The sequence below is a fragment of the Rhinolophus hipposideros genome (assembly GCF_964194185.1).
Source record: "Rhinolophus hipposideros genome assembly, contig: SUPER_9_unloc_5, whole genome shotgun sequence".
Classification (NCBI taxonomy): Eukaryota; Metazoa; Chordata; class Mammalia; order Chiroptera; family Rhinolophidae; genus Rhinolophus; species Rhinolophus hipposideros.
The window spans coordinates 19,011-35,501 of NW_027669493.1; the positions used below are offsets into that span (position 1 = coordinate 19,011).

At 39.4% G+C, this 16,491-nt stretch overlaps 1 protein-coding gene across 4 annotated transcripts in view; it reads right to left on the bottom strand.

Moving 5' to 3' along the window:
* Positions 1-16,491, bottom strand: part of LOC308502961 (ankyrin repeat domain-containing protein 26-like) — a 57,593-nt gene that overhangs the window by 18,541 nt on the left and 22,561 nt on the right. For 2 of the 4 annotated variants that reach the window (XM_081080776.1, XM_081080778.1), the window contains exons 7-9: positions 13,173-13,223; positions 10,508-10,541; positions 7,914-7,986 (exon numbers count right to left, since the gene is read on the bottom strand). In XM_081080776.1, coding sequence (XP_080936902.1) covers positions 7,914-7,986; positions 10,508-10,541; positions 13,173-13,223 — 158 coding nt within the window. The remainder of the gene's footprint in view (positions 1-7,913; positions 7,987-10,507; positions 10,542-13,172; positions 13,224-16,491) is intronic. The other 2 variants (XM_081080777.1, XM_081080779.1) reach the window with 1 other exon arrangement.

The following is a 16,491-nucleotide window of genomic DNA, read 5'->3' on the forward strand; positions in this document are numbered from 1 at the left end:
GAAAGACAAATACCACATGATTTCACTTATTGGTTATGTCCAAAAAAAAAAAAATAAATGAACAGAGAAAAGGGAAACAAACTCATAGGAGCAGAGAACGAACTGATCCTTGCCCGGTTCGAGGATTGTTAAAGGAATGATTGAAATGGAAACAACACTAAGAAGTATAAAGTGGCAGATATAAAATAGTCGTGAAGATGTCAAGTACAGCACAAAGAATACAGTAAATAGGATTGTAATAACGAAGTACGGTGTCAGGGATACCACACTAATCGGGGTACCAGTTTGCACATTATATAAATGCCTAATCACGATGCTGTACACCTGAGGCTCACATCATATTGAATGTCAGCTGTAACAGAAATGAAAAATTTTACATTTAAAAAACAAAACTAAAAACTTTCTGAAACTTGACATTTGACTATATGGTTTTTAAGAATCTCTGCTTTTGACCAGAGTAAAGAAAGGATCCTATCTTTTATAGACACGGCTCCTTTCTTTACTTTGGTCAATGCATCATGGACATGGGCATAGAATCTCACGGACATATTTTTATAGGGAGCAGCCAAGAGCATCATCAGCTTTGGAGCCAAGTGGATTTTGCATCAAACCCTCAAACTTCTCCCTGGCTACTGCAAGTCATGCTGCCTAGACTGTCTTGGTCTCCATTTACTTATCTCTGAAGATGAAGATTCCCTTCCTTCACAAAGCTATTCTGAGGATTAACTCACATCGTGCTGGTTACAGAATAGGTCCAGAACAAGTGTTGATTTGACTATGGAGTATTTCACCATATCAGTGAAAAGAAAATCTGTGTCGCTCTTGCTTATACAGGCCAGGGCCCATGCATCAATACCACATAATCAAACAGGCCATTAAAACACTAATCAAGAGATCAAAAAAAATGGCGGCGTGAGGTGAGCCTCTGTAACGCTCCCCTGGAATTTACAACGAATCTGACAACAATAACTCCACAAAGGACTCCTTGCACAGCAGACAGGCAAGACGAAGAGGCCGACTACTGAATTCACCTCCAGGTGGGTGAATCGCGCGAGCGGGGGAGGAGGGAGAGGAGAAGTGCGGAGACGAAGCCGCGCGGGCGCAGGACGCAGACCTAGCTCAGTGCTCGGAGCCCGCTGCTCCCGGATCCTCCGCAGCTGCGGGAGCGGGAAGGACTCGGACTGCTAGGGCTCGGCTTACGGCCCACAGGGCTGAGGGGGCAGCATATAGCACAGCTGAACACAATGCTCTCTCACGGCAGACCTCGGAGCAAAGACTGAGGGAAGAGGGCTGAAATCGGTGGTTTAAGACCTCACTGCCGAGCGGAGAACGGAAGCCTTAGGCACAGAGACTAGCTGCCCCCTCCCTACCCTCCCAGAGCTCGCCCTGCCCCCACCTGCCCGGTGCTAGAAGCATTAAAGTAGCAGTGTCGGATCAAAGGACAGAATATTTGCTGCTCTGAGAACTGTGGACCGCAGACACAGATTCGCAGCTCAACTAGTTCTGGCAAAGGGGAGGGAGCTGTGGAAGCAGGACTGGCTGTGGTGGTGGTCGCCGCCATTGCTCTGGGCCACTTCTCACAACTCACCCCGCCCCTGGCCCCACCTATCTGGGCGGATCCCTGCGGGAGTAAACAGAACTGCTGAAACATACGGGCTCTGAATCTGGTGCAGAAAGAGCTTTGGAACTCCAAAAGCTCTTCGCATACCTATCAACCTGTTGCAGAAGACACTCCTGTAGATGTCTAGGAAGAGAAATAGTAAATCAGTGATTGCCATGAATAACCAAGGCAACAAGATAGCTCAGAAAGAAAGTGAAAAGTCTCCAGAAAAGGAACTTAGAGATATGGACCTTTGTGATTTAAATGACAGAGAATTCAAGATCGCAATTCTGAAAAAACTGAACGAGATGCAAGAAAACACAGAAAGGCAGTTTAATGAACTCAGAAACACAATCAAAGAACACCATGAGCATTTTACAAAAGAGATTGAAATCTTGAAAAAGAACCAAATAGAATTTCTGGAGATTAAGAACTCAATAGAAGAAATTAACAATAAAATATCCAGCTTAGGTAGTAGAGTTGACCAGATGGAGGAAAGAATCAGTGACATCGAAGATAGGAACCTGGAATTTACACAGAGGGAAGAAGAAAGAGACTTGAGACTTAAAAGAAATGAAAGAACTCTACAAGAACTTTCTGACTCCATCAGAAAGAGCAATATAAGAATAATGGGCATACCAGAAGGAGAAGAAAGAGGGAAGGGAACAGAGAATATATTCAAACAAATCGTCGATGAGAACTTCCCAAAGTTGTGGACAGAACTGGATCCTCGAATCCAAGAAGCAAATAGAACACCCAATTACCTCAATCCCAACAGGCCTTCACCAAGGCACATTGTATTGAAGCTGTCTAAAATCAATGACAAAGAAAGAATCCTCAAGGCAGCCAGGGAAAAGAAGACGGTAACTTACAAAGGAAAGCCCATTAGATTATCATCAGATTTTTCAGCAGAAACTCTACAAGCTAGGAGGGAATGGAACCAAATATTCAAACTATTGAAAGAGAGAAATCATGAGCCAAGAATAATATATCCAGCAAAGATCTCTTTTAGATATGAAGGAGGAATAAAGACCTTTCCAGACATCCAGAAGCTGAGGGAATTTTCTAATACACAACCTGCACTACAAGAAATACTAAAGGAGGCTATTAGACCACCATCAACAGGGACAACTTGTGGCAACCGAAACATAAAAAGGGGGAGCGTAAAGGCCTGAACTGGAATATGGGAATAGAGAAAGTAAGCGTACTGAAGAAACTGGAATACTCTAAATATCAAACTTTCTTTTACATAAACTCAAGGGTAACCACTCAAAAAACATCCAATCTGAAATATATACTGTAATAAAAGAAGAAACAGAGGGAAACATCATAGAATACCACCACACAGAAATAACAGACAACAACAAAAAGGCAAAGAAACAATGGAGACACAGCCTTACCAGAAAACTAAAGACAGAATGATAGGAAATCCTCACATATCAATAATCACCCTAAATGTAAATGGACTGAACTCACCAATAAAGAGACACAGAGTAGCAGATTGGATCAAAAAACTAAACCCAACCATATGCTGCCTACAAGAGACACATCTCAGCTACAAGGACAAGCATAGACTCAAAGTGAAAGGGTGGAAATTGACACGCCAAGCAAATGGTACCCAGAGAAAATCAGGTGTAGCCATAATGATTTCCGATGAAACAGACTTCAGGGTGAAAAAGATAACAAGAGACAAAGATGGACATTTCATAATGGTAAAGGGGACTATACAACAAGAAGACATAACAGTCATCAATATTTATGCCCCCAATCAGGGAGCACCGAAATATACCAAGCAACTACTAACAGAACTAAAGGGAGAAATTGACCAAAACACAATTATACTAGGGGACTTAAATACATCATTGACAGCTATGGATAGATCATCCAAACAGAAGATAAATAACGAAATCGCAGCCCTAAATGACACATTAGATGAATTGGACATCATTGACATATATAGAGCACTTCATCCTAAAACATCAGACTATACATTCTTTTCTAGTGTACATGGAACATTCTGAAGGATAGACCATATATTGGGACACAAAATCAGCCTCAGCAAATTTAAGAAGATTGAAATCATACCAAGCATATTCTCTGATCACAAAGCTTTGAAATTGGATATCAACTGCAAAAAGAAAGCAGGAAAAAACACAAATACATGGAGATTAAACAACATACTATTAAAGAACGACTGGGTCAAAGAAGAAATTAGAGGAGAGCTCAAAAGATACATAGAAACAAATGACAATGAAAATACATCCTACCAAAATTTTTGGGATGCCGCGAAAGCAGTTTTAAGAGGGAAATTTATATCATTACAGGCCTATCTCAAGAAACAAGAAAAATCCCAAATAAATAACCTCATGTTACACCTTAAAAAACTAGAAAAAGAAGAACAAGCGAAACCCAAGGTCAGCAGAAGAAAGGAAATAACAAAAATCAGAGCAGAACTAAATGAAATAGAGAACAAAAAGACAATAGAAAAAATTAATGTGACAAAAAGCTGGTTCTTTGAAAAGATTAACAAAATCGACAAACCCTTGGCTAGACTCACTAAGATAAAAAGAGAGAAGACACTAATTAACAAAATCAGAAGTGAAAAAGGGGAAGTTATCGCGGACACCACAGAAATACAAAGGATTATCCAAGAATACTATGAAGGACTATATGCCACCAAATTTAATAACTTAGAAGAAATGGACAAGTTCTTAGAAACATATAGCCTTCCAAGGCTGAATCATGAAGAACTGGAAAATCTTAACAGGCCGATCACCAGTAACGAAATTGAATCAGTCATCAAAAACCTTCCCAAAATCAAAAGTCCTGGACCAGATGGCTTCACCAGTGAATTCTACCAAACCTTCAAAGAGGATCTAATACCAATCCTGCTCAAACTCTTCCAAAAAATTGAAGAAGAGTCAGTACTCCCTAACTCATTTTATGAGGCCAACATTACCCTGATACCAAAACCTGGTAAGGACAACACAAAAAAAGAAAACTACAGACCTATATCTCTGATGAATACAGATGCTAAAATGCTAAAGAAAATTCTAGGAAATCGAATACAACAATGCATTAAAAAGATTATTCATCACGACCAAGTGGGGTTCATCCCCGGGGCACAAGGATGGTTCAACATTCGCAAATCCATCAATGTGATACATCACATAAACAAAATAAAGGACAAAAATCATATGATTCTATCAATTGATGCAGAAAAAGCATTTGATAAGGTACAACATCCATTTATGATTAAAACACTTATTAAAATTGGTATAGAAGGAAAATACCTCAACATAATAAAGGCCATATACGACAAGCCCTCAGCTAATCTCATAATTAATGGTGAAAAGCTGAAGCCCTTTGCTCTACGTTCAGGAACACGACAAGGATGTCCCCTATCACCTCTGCTTTTCAACATAGTGTTGGAAGTCCTCGCCAGAGCTATCAGGCAAGAGAAAGAAATAAAAGGCATCCAAATTGGGAATGAAGAAGTTAAATTGTCACTCTTTGCAGATGACATGATGCTATATATAGAAAACCCTAAAGACTCCACCGAAAAGCTATTAGAAACAATCAATGAATACAGTAAAGTTGCTGGCTACAAAATCAACGTACAAAAGTCTATTGCTTTCTTATATACCAACAATGAAATCTCAGAAAAAGAGATAGAAAAAAACAATTCCTTTTGCAATTGCAGCAAAAAGAATAAAATACCTAGGAATAAACTTAACCAAGGATGTGAAGGATTTATATGCTGAAAACTATAAGACATTTTTGAAAGAAATTGAAGAAGACACAAAGAAATGGAAAGACATTCCGTGCTCATGGATTGGAAGAATCAACATAGTTAAAATGGCCATATTACCCAGAGCCATATACAGATTTAATGCAATCCCCATTAAAATCCCAATGGCATTTTTTAAAGAAATAGAACAAAAAATCATCAGATTTGTTTGGAACCACAAAAGACCCCGAATAGCCATAGCAATATTAAAAAAAAAGAACAATACTGGAGGTATCACACTCCCTGATTTTTCCTTGTACTACAGGGCTACAATAATCAAAACAGCTTGGTATTGGCGGAAAAACAGACACATAGACCAATGGAATAGAATTGAGAACCCAGAAATAAAACCACATAAATATGGACAGATAATTTTTGACAAAGAAGCTAAAAACATACAATGGAGAAAAGACAGCCTCTTCAATAAATGGTGCTGGCAGAATTGGATAGCTACGTGCAAAAGAATGAAACTGGACTGCTATCTGTCACCATGTACCAAAACTAATTCAAAATGGATCAAAGACTTAAGCATAAGACCTGACACAATAAACTGCATTGAAGAAAACATAGGTACTAAACTTATGGACCTTGGGTTCAAAGAGCATTTTATGAATTTGACTCCAAAGGCAATGGAAGTAAAAACTAAAATAAACAAATGGGATTATATGAAACTGAAAAGCTTCTGCACAGCAAAAGAAACTATTGACAAAATAATGAGGCAACCAACTGAATGGGAGAAGATTTTCGCAAACAGTTCCTCTGATAAGGGGCGAATATCCAAAATATACAAGGAACTCATGAAACTCAACAACAAAAAAACAAACAACCCAATTGAAAAATGGGCAGAGGACCTGAAGAGACAATTCTCCAAAGAGGATATACAAATGGCAAATAGACATATGAAAAAATGCTCAACATCGCTAATCATCTGAGAAATGCAAATGAAAACCACAATGAGATATCACCTCACCCCAGTCAGAATGGCTTTCATCAACAAAACAAATAGTAACAAGTGTTGGAGGGGCTGTGGAGAAAAAGGAACTCTCATACACTGTTGGTGGGAATGCCGACTGGTGCAGCCGCTATGGAAGGCAGTGTGGAGGTCCCTCAAGAAATTACGAATAGAATTACCATATGACCCAGCAATCGCTCTCCTGGGTATCTACCCCAAAAATATAAAAGCATCTCTCTATAGAGACACGTGTACTCCAAGGTTCATTGCAGCTTTGTTTACGGTGGCCAAGACATGGAAACAACCAAAATGTCCTTCGATAGATGAATGGATAAAGAAGTTGTGGTACATATACACAATGGAATACTATTCGGCGTTAAGGAAAGATGATATAGGAGCATTTGTGACAACATGGATGGATCTCGAGAGAATAATGCTAAGTGAAATAAGTCAGACAGAAAAAGCAGAGAACCCTATGATTTCACTGATATGTGGTATATAAACCAAAAAGAACAAGACAAACAAATGAGAAACAAAAACTCATAGACACAGACAATAATTCAGTGGTTACCAGAGGGTAAGGGGGTGGGGGGTGGGTGATGAGGGTAAAGGGGATCAAATATATGGTGATGGAAGGAGAACTGACTCTGGGTGGTGAACACGCAATGGGATTTATAGACGATGTAATACAGAATTGTACAGCTGAAATGAATGTAAATTTACTAACAATTGTCACCCCAATAAAATTAATTAAAAAAAAAAACAAACACTAAACAAACAAAAAAAAGAATCTCTGCTTTTCAAATTGGTTATTATTTTATGCAACACATGTACTCTTCAATTAGATGAAGACACTTAAATATATTCACAATGCAATGATTTAGATCATAGTGCAATCCTTTTGTAATATGGGTTTTGAGATGGAGAACGTGAATTCGAAACTTTCAAAACTCTACTATTATTTTAGTCTAAATGATGAACCTAATATCCTGGAAACTAATATAAAACAATATGGAATGTCCACGGACTGTAAGCGAAAAAGAAAATGGAGAAAACACTTCCTCCTAACAAGTATACCATACCAACATACAAAGTGTAAAAAAATAAAACTATATGTCTTATGCTATATAGTTTTATAACTGAAAGCTACCAGGAAGATTTCATGACTGTTACAATGAGTACCGGAATCCATTAAAGATTCCATTTAGGCACGAGTATGATAAAAGTCAGGCTGGTATAACGTAAAAGTCACATTAAAAATCCTTACCCTTAACCAAATTGCATATCTCCGTCACTGTGGGAAAACTCCCTATAGAATTTTACTATCACTATACATATCCCAGCCCCTTCTTTTTCTCAGCTCCCATCTTCGATACTTACTAAAGTTAAAAGAACAACAACAAAACAATGAAGCGTCAAATGGTCATATGTTATAAAATGTTTCACACTGACCAATTTTCCATAACAAACATAAAACAATGATAGGTGGAACACTACCAAATTTTACAACTCGGTGCTACACAAAACTAAATTAAGAGCACAACAGTTAATTTCACACAGGAGCCTTTTACCTTGGTACCAACATCGAAGAGTCCATCGTCTGACGAAGACCATGAATCATCACTGCCATGTTTCCAGGAAAGACTTCGGGGAAAGATACACAAAAGAAACAAGTGAATTCATTTCTTTACAAAAGCAGCAACAACAACAACAAAAGGAGTAAAATTCAGCTATCTGCATATGAAATGAAGTTTCTTTATATGATTAAAATTTAGATGATGTTCTAGAAAAGCGATCAGTTATCTATTTCTGAATGCACCACTCCCAACTCGTGCACGAGTTAATGAAGATACACTCTAAGTTTCCATAACAAAGAATGACAGCCAATATGTTGGCAACACCTGAAAGTACCTTGTTTTCACCAAAAGTCCCCAGGGCTGAATTGAAAACGCAATTAATAGCTGACAAGAGGAACCTGAACTGGGACAAAAGCAATGACCTAAACCAAGGTAGAACGATACACTGAGCCTTCTCCACGGTCTGTCCCTGGTTCAAAGATTAATCTGTGTGGGTCAAAAACGGCAGTCTTGCGTCTTTAACGTAGAAAGCAGTTATTAAATTGACCCCATTCCTTCCTTTCACCCTGAAACATTACAGTGAGGTCCCTGAAATGTGTGAAATGTTTGCAAGTTACACGTACAAAAGTCAAAGAACAAATAATGTATGTTGTTAGCCTCCCCACTCTCCGATCACTTGTCCGCACAGCTTCCTGGCAATCTCCAACCTTGAAAACTTCAGCCTACGAAGGCATAGAGACTCCTGAAACAAGGTTGGGCTCAAATGACCCACAGTAGGACTTTTCTATTTCCCTGTTCCTGGAAAATAAGCTCAATGGAGCCTCAGTCATCCACTCCCAACACAGGCATGTTACCACCTACCCAACTCCATTACTGTTTTCACAATCAGTCCTCCCTCTGCCCAACCCTCCATCTCCCTGGGAAGGACATCAGCCCGTTGGGAAAAGAGGTGGAGGTGACGAGACACCTGCCGTGGGCCATAGATCTATGTAGTTCAGCAATCTCCAGTGCCTTTGGACTCGAGGGGACCCCCTCTGTAATTTCGGGTGCAGGTGGATGATACCACATTCCTACTTGCTATTAAGAGAATGTTTCCAGAGGCTCAAAGGTTTAATATGTTTTCATACAACCTTAAATTTTGCTGGTTCCTCCAATTCAACAAACGAAAAAGCAGCAACCTGTTCAGATACCCTTGAACCCCTTACTTTAATCTGCTTCTTTAGACAACTACCAACATCCGGTGTCCTTCTTGCTTGTAATTTCTCTTTACCTTGTCATACCCTACTCTTCTGATCTCTTTTCCCTTATCTGATCTCTGATCTCTATTCTAAAAGCTTTATTCCTATTCCAACCCAGTGTTGGTCCTATTGAGACTTGGATTCCCCTGCTAATTCCATTCTTATCCTCTTCCACTGCATTCACTAGACCTTTCCATAATTAAACCCTCACCCAAAGGATGATAAAGAAGGAAGTGTGCTGGGCTTAGAAACCTACACTTAATCTCATTTCATCACTCACTATACTCAAATAAGTCACTTTAATCTCTTGGGGCTCAAACTCCTCATGTGATCAACTACTTGACCAAAACATTAATGGCAGCATGAAGTACTAGGGGGTGTTTTGAATAATTAATTGCTAACATTCCTTTAACACCTGGAATTCTATGTACTTTTGATTCTGTCAAGAAAAATGGAGAACACTTAGCTGGCAGAAGTGGAAAAAAATAACACAACAACGGCAACAATAATACCCCGAGAATGCAGAGAAAAAGGGGAAAAATCAAGAAAACTCATGGAAGAGGGAAGAAAGACTCTGGAAAAAGAGAAAAAACTTCCTAGAACAAGGGAAAGGTATTAGCCAGAAGGGAAACACAGGCTGGGAAGTCAGTCAGTAGAGGAATCAATTAGAAATATCATCTCAATTTGTGCTGCATTAACACAACATGGTCTATACATAGATGTTCTTCACTTACAGAACAACGATTCATCCCAAGAAGTGTACATCGCATTATACCTGAAAACATTTATCTGATTAGGTCTTGCTTATGTACAACCTGTGGTTTGGTGGCCACAACGAACTGAGATCTGCCCTAAACACTGATGGTGAAAACAAGGTTCTCGTGACTGCTGCAACTGTCAAGTACATTCAGACAAGAGCTTGGGCTAACTGGGCTTGGTAGGAAACTTCTAAATCAGCACTAAGGCATCACTAAACGGGACTCTCTGAGGCCACCTGACGTGCACCTGAATCTTGAATCCAGACCTGTCCAGGCACTTTTCAGTACAGGCCGAGGGACAAGAGAACGGACTTGGGAAGCCAAGCAGGTGAACGTCACATCACAGGTCAGCCACTTGGTAACAATGGAACCAAGGGTCAGTTAATCCACCTCCCGGAAGCTCGGCTAATGAATAAATCTAGGCCGAACAGCACAGCTACTTTGCGAATCTACTGTGCCGACGACCTGGGATTACCAATGTTAGGCACATAGTATAGGATCTAGGCCAGAGCAGAACACTCATTAAAGCTTACTGGCTTCTCTGGGCAGTCTCTCAGTTAACATGCAATTTTAGAAATCCATAAAATCCTACCTGCTTGCAGAGTTGCATTTAGAGCATTCATCCACTGTTAAAGAAAAAATTTACATACATTGTAAATACACAACAGAAAAACACAGAACTTTAAAATTATCAGGCTGAACTTATGAAAAAATATTTTTGGGACAACCCCTGAAGACTACAGTAGAATGAATGTTAATGATACTATTGGTGGGAAATTAATACGTGCAGAACTTTTACTTCCACTCCTATTTATATGTGTGTACATATATTTATATTTATATATTCATACATAGATACGTACACATATATGTACATGCATGTACTTATGCATGTTTGTATGTATTATACATTTATATCTAATGAAAGAAAAATAAACGGGATGTGCAATCATTTGATAGCTACAAGTCAAGTGCTACTTACAATGATTGTAATCCTCCCAAACCCATTGCAGTCAACGAAACGGTATCAGCAGTAAAATCAGTATCATAAACTAACACGGTGCAATTTAAATAGCATGATTTTTCTGCACTTCTGTCATGAAGAGCAGTTAGAAGAGAGTCCACTTGTTTTGCTCTGACACAGTACCGCTGTGCCGCTCTTCAGTCAAGGGTGTTCAGTTTAGGATGAAACACCCTGTCATTAGCAGCTTAGTCAAGAAGCAGTCTACTTTGCAGCACGGCAAAACACAGGAAATAGACTCTTTCTGGCCCTCTCTCCAGTGCAGGGTAAGTATGAAAGACTTTGCGATTCCAGTTTTATCAAGTCTAACCCCTGAGACTGTTTCCCTCCATTGCTGGAGAGTCTATCCGGCTCACCTCATAGAGCAGGAAGGTCCAAAGGGTTATTGCTGTACAGCAGCGTGTGATGCCATTTTTCTCATCCCTCCCCTTAGTGGCAAATGTGTATAGAAATCATGGTTTTTTACCTTGTAAGTCATATATCATCAAATCCTAAGCCGATGAATAACAGCAAACAAACAAACACACCCCCCCCAAAAGACAAAGAGGTTATCTTGAATAACAACCTTCAATGACCCTGGAGTTTTAAGTTTTTAAACATTCAAAAAGATGGCCACTGTATGATTCCAACTATATGATATTCAGAAAAAAACAAAACTATAGAAGCAGTAAAAAGACGAGTGGTTTCCAGAGGTTAGGGAGAAGGGAGGGCTGAGGAAATGCGGCAGAGAGTATCTATTAGTGAATCTATTCTGTGTGATACTGGAAGGGTGGAGACCTGTCATTATACGTTTGTCATACCCCACAGATTGTACAACAGCAAGAGTAAACTCTAACGTAAAGTGTGGGCTGTGAGTGGTCATGCTGAGTCAGTGCAATTCATAGATCGTCGTGAATGTACCACCCGGGTGCAGGTGTCAACAGCGAGGGAGGCTCTGTGTGGACGGGGATGTGGGTTTTGAGGGAACTTTCTCTACTCTCTACTCAATTTTGCCCTGAACCTAAACCTGCTCTAAAAACGAAGGCTTACTAATAAAAAAAAAAAAAATTTCCACTGAAACTGCTATTACCAGATATGAACACATTAATGCTATTTTCAAACTACAGTCACCTTGAAAATGAATATCAAGGTCCAGTATCAGAATATGATTATTCACCCAACCGAATGAAGCGTATGAAAAGCCATAAACAAAGCAAGTCATTTTTGGAATACTTACACAAGAAAATCACTGATAAACGTGACTGAACATCTCGCTTTAGCATGCTGAATAGTGATGCCAAGTGAATCAAAATGGAATCGTCCCTGTACTTACAGGGCAACTTTGATTCTCATTGTAAATCAGAAATCATTGTGCTGATTTTATTCAAAAGCTATATTGAAACATTAATCACACAAAAAGATTGGAGTTGCCATGGTTATTGCCATAGTAATGTATGTGCAATACCTGTGAAATACTCACGAAAAGGCAAAAAAGTAACCAGCACTGCAATGTTTAATGGATGATACAACTGAAACCAATACCAAGGCACGTCACCATATTCCTTGCTATTAAAATAAAATTTTAAGCTACACTAAAAATTAAGTCAGGCCTATAACTGCTGTGCAGAAAAGATTTCATACAGCAGGCCTGACTGCTATCCTTTGAAAGTCCTGCTTGAATGGCTGGCCCTTGGCTGGTATCTGGAAACCTGCATATGGGGAGGGTTCCCACCATTCCCTAACTAAGTGTGGCTCACCGTGCCTGAACTGCTTGTACAAACAAGGTGGTTCATGCTGGACACTCGCTTTCCTTCTGGGAATCAGGAATGTTAGCATCTGCTAGGGGGACGCTGCCTATGTGACTGGCGTGCCATGAAAGCACTCCATGAAGGCACTGAGTCTAATGAGACTCCAGTACCACTAGACAGCATTTCACATGTGGTGCCAGAATTTAATAGTGGGGTATTAAGCACATCCTGCTAACTCCACAGGACATGCGTCTTGGAAACTTGCGCCTGGTTCCCTCCTGTCATAGACATTGCCACACACACCTTTTCTCTTTGCTGATTTTGCTCTCACTGTAACAAATCACAGGCACTAGTACAGCTATAAGCTGAGTCTTGTAAAGTGCTCTAGTGAATAACCAAACCCAGGGGTGGTATTAAGAACCTCTAATAAATGGCATTATATGAAATTTTCATTCTGTGGGTTGATGCTTTCTACATGATTAAGGTCAGAAGGTGATTTTGCAGATTACCTGTCATTAAATTTGTTTTTTTTGATTCTTCTTTTGCAGATTCCTGTAGAGCTAGATATATTTGAATAAAGGCATAAAGAGGATAAATGAAATGATGTCAGAAAATACTGTAAAACAAGCAACCATCCTATTTTAATCAGAATAAAAAATAAAAAATCCTAATGACAACATGTTCTATCAGTTCCTATATAGCAAATGAAGAGATCGCACTGTCAATTTTCTACAACTAGGCAAGGTTTATGTTCTTTTTATAATACTTATGAATCAATCAAGTAACTGGGATAATTACAGAAAAACATATAACTATCACTTGTAGTATAATAATGTACACTGATTATAGAGTTCCTTTGCTTTCTAAACTTCTTTATTTCTTATAAAACTAAAAACATAGCTCTCGTGTGAAAAGGCAGTGGTTAACAGAATATGTGAAAATGAAACAAAAAATTATATCCATGTAGGATGAATTACCCCTGGATATACCAAGAAACTCAACATTCAGAGGAAAAAAACATGTCTTCCCTATTGACCTGCTGCTTTTCTCTCTCCATCTGATAATGTCCTAGTCACTCTTCTCATGTCCCATTGAAATGCTAGTGCACATTCTGGAAACCTAGGAATCATCTTAGTTTTCTCACTCCCCACTAACTTTTTACATTCAATTATCACTAAATTGTATTAACCATAACACTCTCCAGGCTCTGCTTTATTTTTCCACAGCCACTGCCCTAGTCAAACAGGGGCTCTTAGCAGATGGCTTTCACAGGGGGAAAAATGAGACACCACCGACTGTTATTGTTGCTTCCTAAATGAATAGGATTTATTTTCAGCAAAACAAATGAGAAAGACATAAGCCAGCAAAGACCAACATGTTAAATTGAATAAATTAACCTTCCTGACTTTCTTTTCTTTCAAAATGGATGGGTGAAAACATCACAATGGACTGATACTAGTCCAAGGAAGTAAAAGCTTCCTTTGTCTGCGACTTATTTTTATGTGCTTTTCTTCAATCTATCCTCTATGTGAGGGGCCAGCAAACTCCAACCTGCCATCAGTTTTTGTAAATAAAGCTTTACTGTAGCACGGTCTTGCCTATTCAGTTGGCCCACGACTGCTTTCATACCATGATGGCAGATTTGAGTAGGTATGACAGAGACCACATGGCCTAAAATCAGGCCCTTTACAGATAAGCTTGCTGGTCCCTGCTTTATACCACAACCAGAGTGTCCGAATGCTGTCTCATCTTGTTCCTAGTCTGCTCAAAACTCTCCCATGATCCCTGCAGTAACCATTGCTGAGTCCCTGCCCACTTGCCATTTCTTCATCTTCATTCTCACTGGAGAACCACAATGCTGTGTGGATATTTACTGTCCCAATACACAAAGAACATGGCCTCTCTCCAGCTCCACAAAGAAAAATGATTATACTATGCTAATCACAGTGACTGCTTTACCCCTAACTGCTGTGGGAACCAGCATGTGCTGTACCCCAGCCTGGAAATGTTAAGGGATCTACTGGCAGCCTCTCAGTCTTCTTCCTATTTAAAAGAATCACATAGCTGATCATCACTGTTTATCAGGGAAACGGAAATCAAAACCACAGAGCAATACCACCTCATTACTGTCAGATGGCTATCATCAAAATGGCACCAGATAACAAATGTCGGCAAGGAAGTGGAGGAAAGGGAAAACAGAGCCTGCACTGTTTTTGGATTTGTAAATTGTTATATTCACTGTGGGAAACAGTATGGAGATTCCTCAAAATATCAGAAATAGAACTGCCATGAGATCTTGCAATTCTACTTCTGGGTATTTGTCCAACGAAAACCAAAACAGTAATTTGAAAAGACATCTGCACCTCTATGTTCACCGCAGCAGTATATATAATAGCCAGGATATGGAAGCAACATAGGCGTCCTTCGATAGATGAATGCATAAAGAGGATTTGATATGTGTGTGTGGGGTGTGTGTGTGTGTGTGTGTGTATGTGTGTGTATACAGTAATACTATAACTGATATTAGAATAATTAACTCATCCATAATATAACTGATATAATAATAACTCATCCATAAAAGATGAAATCTTGCCCTTTGTAACAATATGGAAGTTCCTAGAGGTATTATGTAAGTGAAAGAAGACAGAGAAAGACAAATACCTTATGATCTCATTTATATGTGGAACCTAAAAAAACAAAACAAACAAAACAGAAACAGACCCATAGCTACAAAAAACTAACTTGATTGTTCCCAGATGAAAGGGAGTTGAAGAGATGAACGAAAAAGAAAGTGTATGAGAAGTACAAACTTCCAGTGATGAAATATCTAAGCCACAGGGATGTAGTTAACAGCACAGGGAAAATATCAATAATATTACAGTCACTTTGAAGGGTGATAGATGCTTACTAGACATATTGTGGTGATAACCTCGCAAGGCATATCAATGTCAAATCACTATGTTGTACACCTGAACGGATATAATGTTGTATGCCAACTATATAACACAGAAACGCAGTCCTTCAGCCTTTGGATATTGTCCTGTGAGAATATGATGCTTGGAGCCATTGCTAATTAACCAGCCAGCAAAGAAAATGGAAAACCTATAGAAACGCAGTCCTTCAGCCTTTGGATATTGTCCTGTGAGAATATGATGCTTGGAGCCGTTGCTAATTAACCAGCCAGCAAATGAGACTTAAACGAAACACTGACAACCTCACAACTGAAATAGGGACAACAACAGGCAACTCATGGCATCACAGAACCACCAAAACCATCCTGGTGCCTCCTGTTGTAACCACTGTTAATTAGGTCACCTATTACCTGCAGCTAAAACATTCTAACTGACATATTTCCCAAGGCCTACAGGATAAGAGCAACTCCTTTCTCTAGAACTAAAGACTTTCCTAAGCTTGCCTTACCTAGGTATTCACCACCTTCTCAACCATTCCCACAGCACGCTTTTTATACCATCAAAACTGAACTGCTTGTAAATCCTGCAAAGTTCATTGTATATCTTAGCCTATGTCTGCAGTTCCTTCTGCCAAACCTATAATCTTGATTATTGTTTCCCCTGCCCAACACGGTCCTTCTGCCTCTTTATCTGGCCAACTCCCACTCACACTGCATACTTCCCTTAAATCCTACCCAGATTTTCACAACCGAAATCGTCATCATGGTCATAAAGTGTCTGGCCCACGAGATCTGACAATTAGGTTCACGAAGTCATCCTAGAAAAAGTGCTGCATACCTCATTGCTGAGTATCACTATGGTCACCTTCGAAGTACACCTCTTGGGAAACTATGCACCAATGCTAGCACCTAGTCTA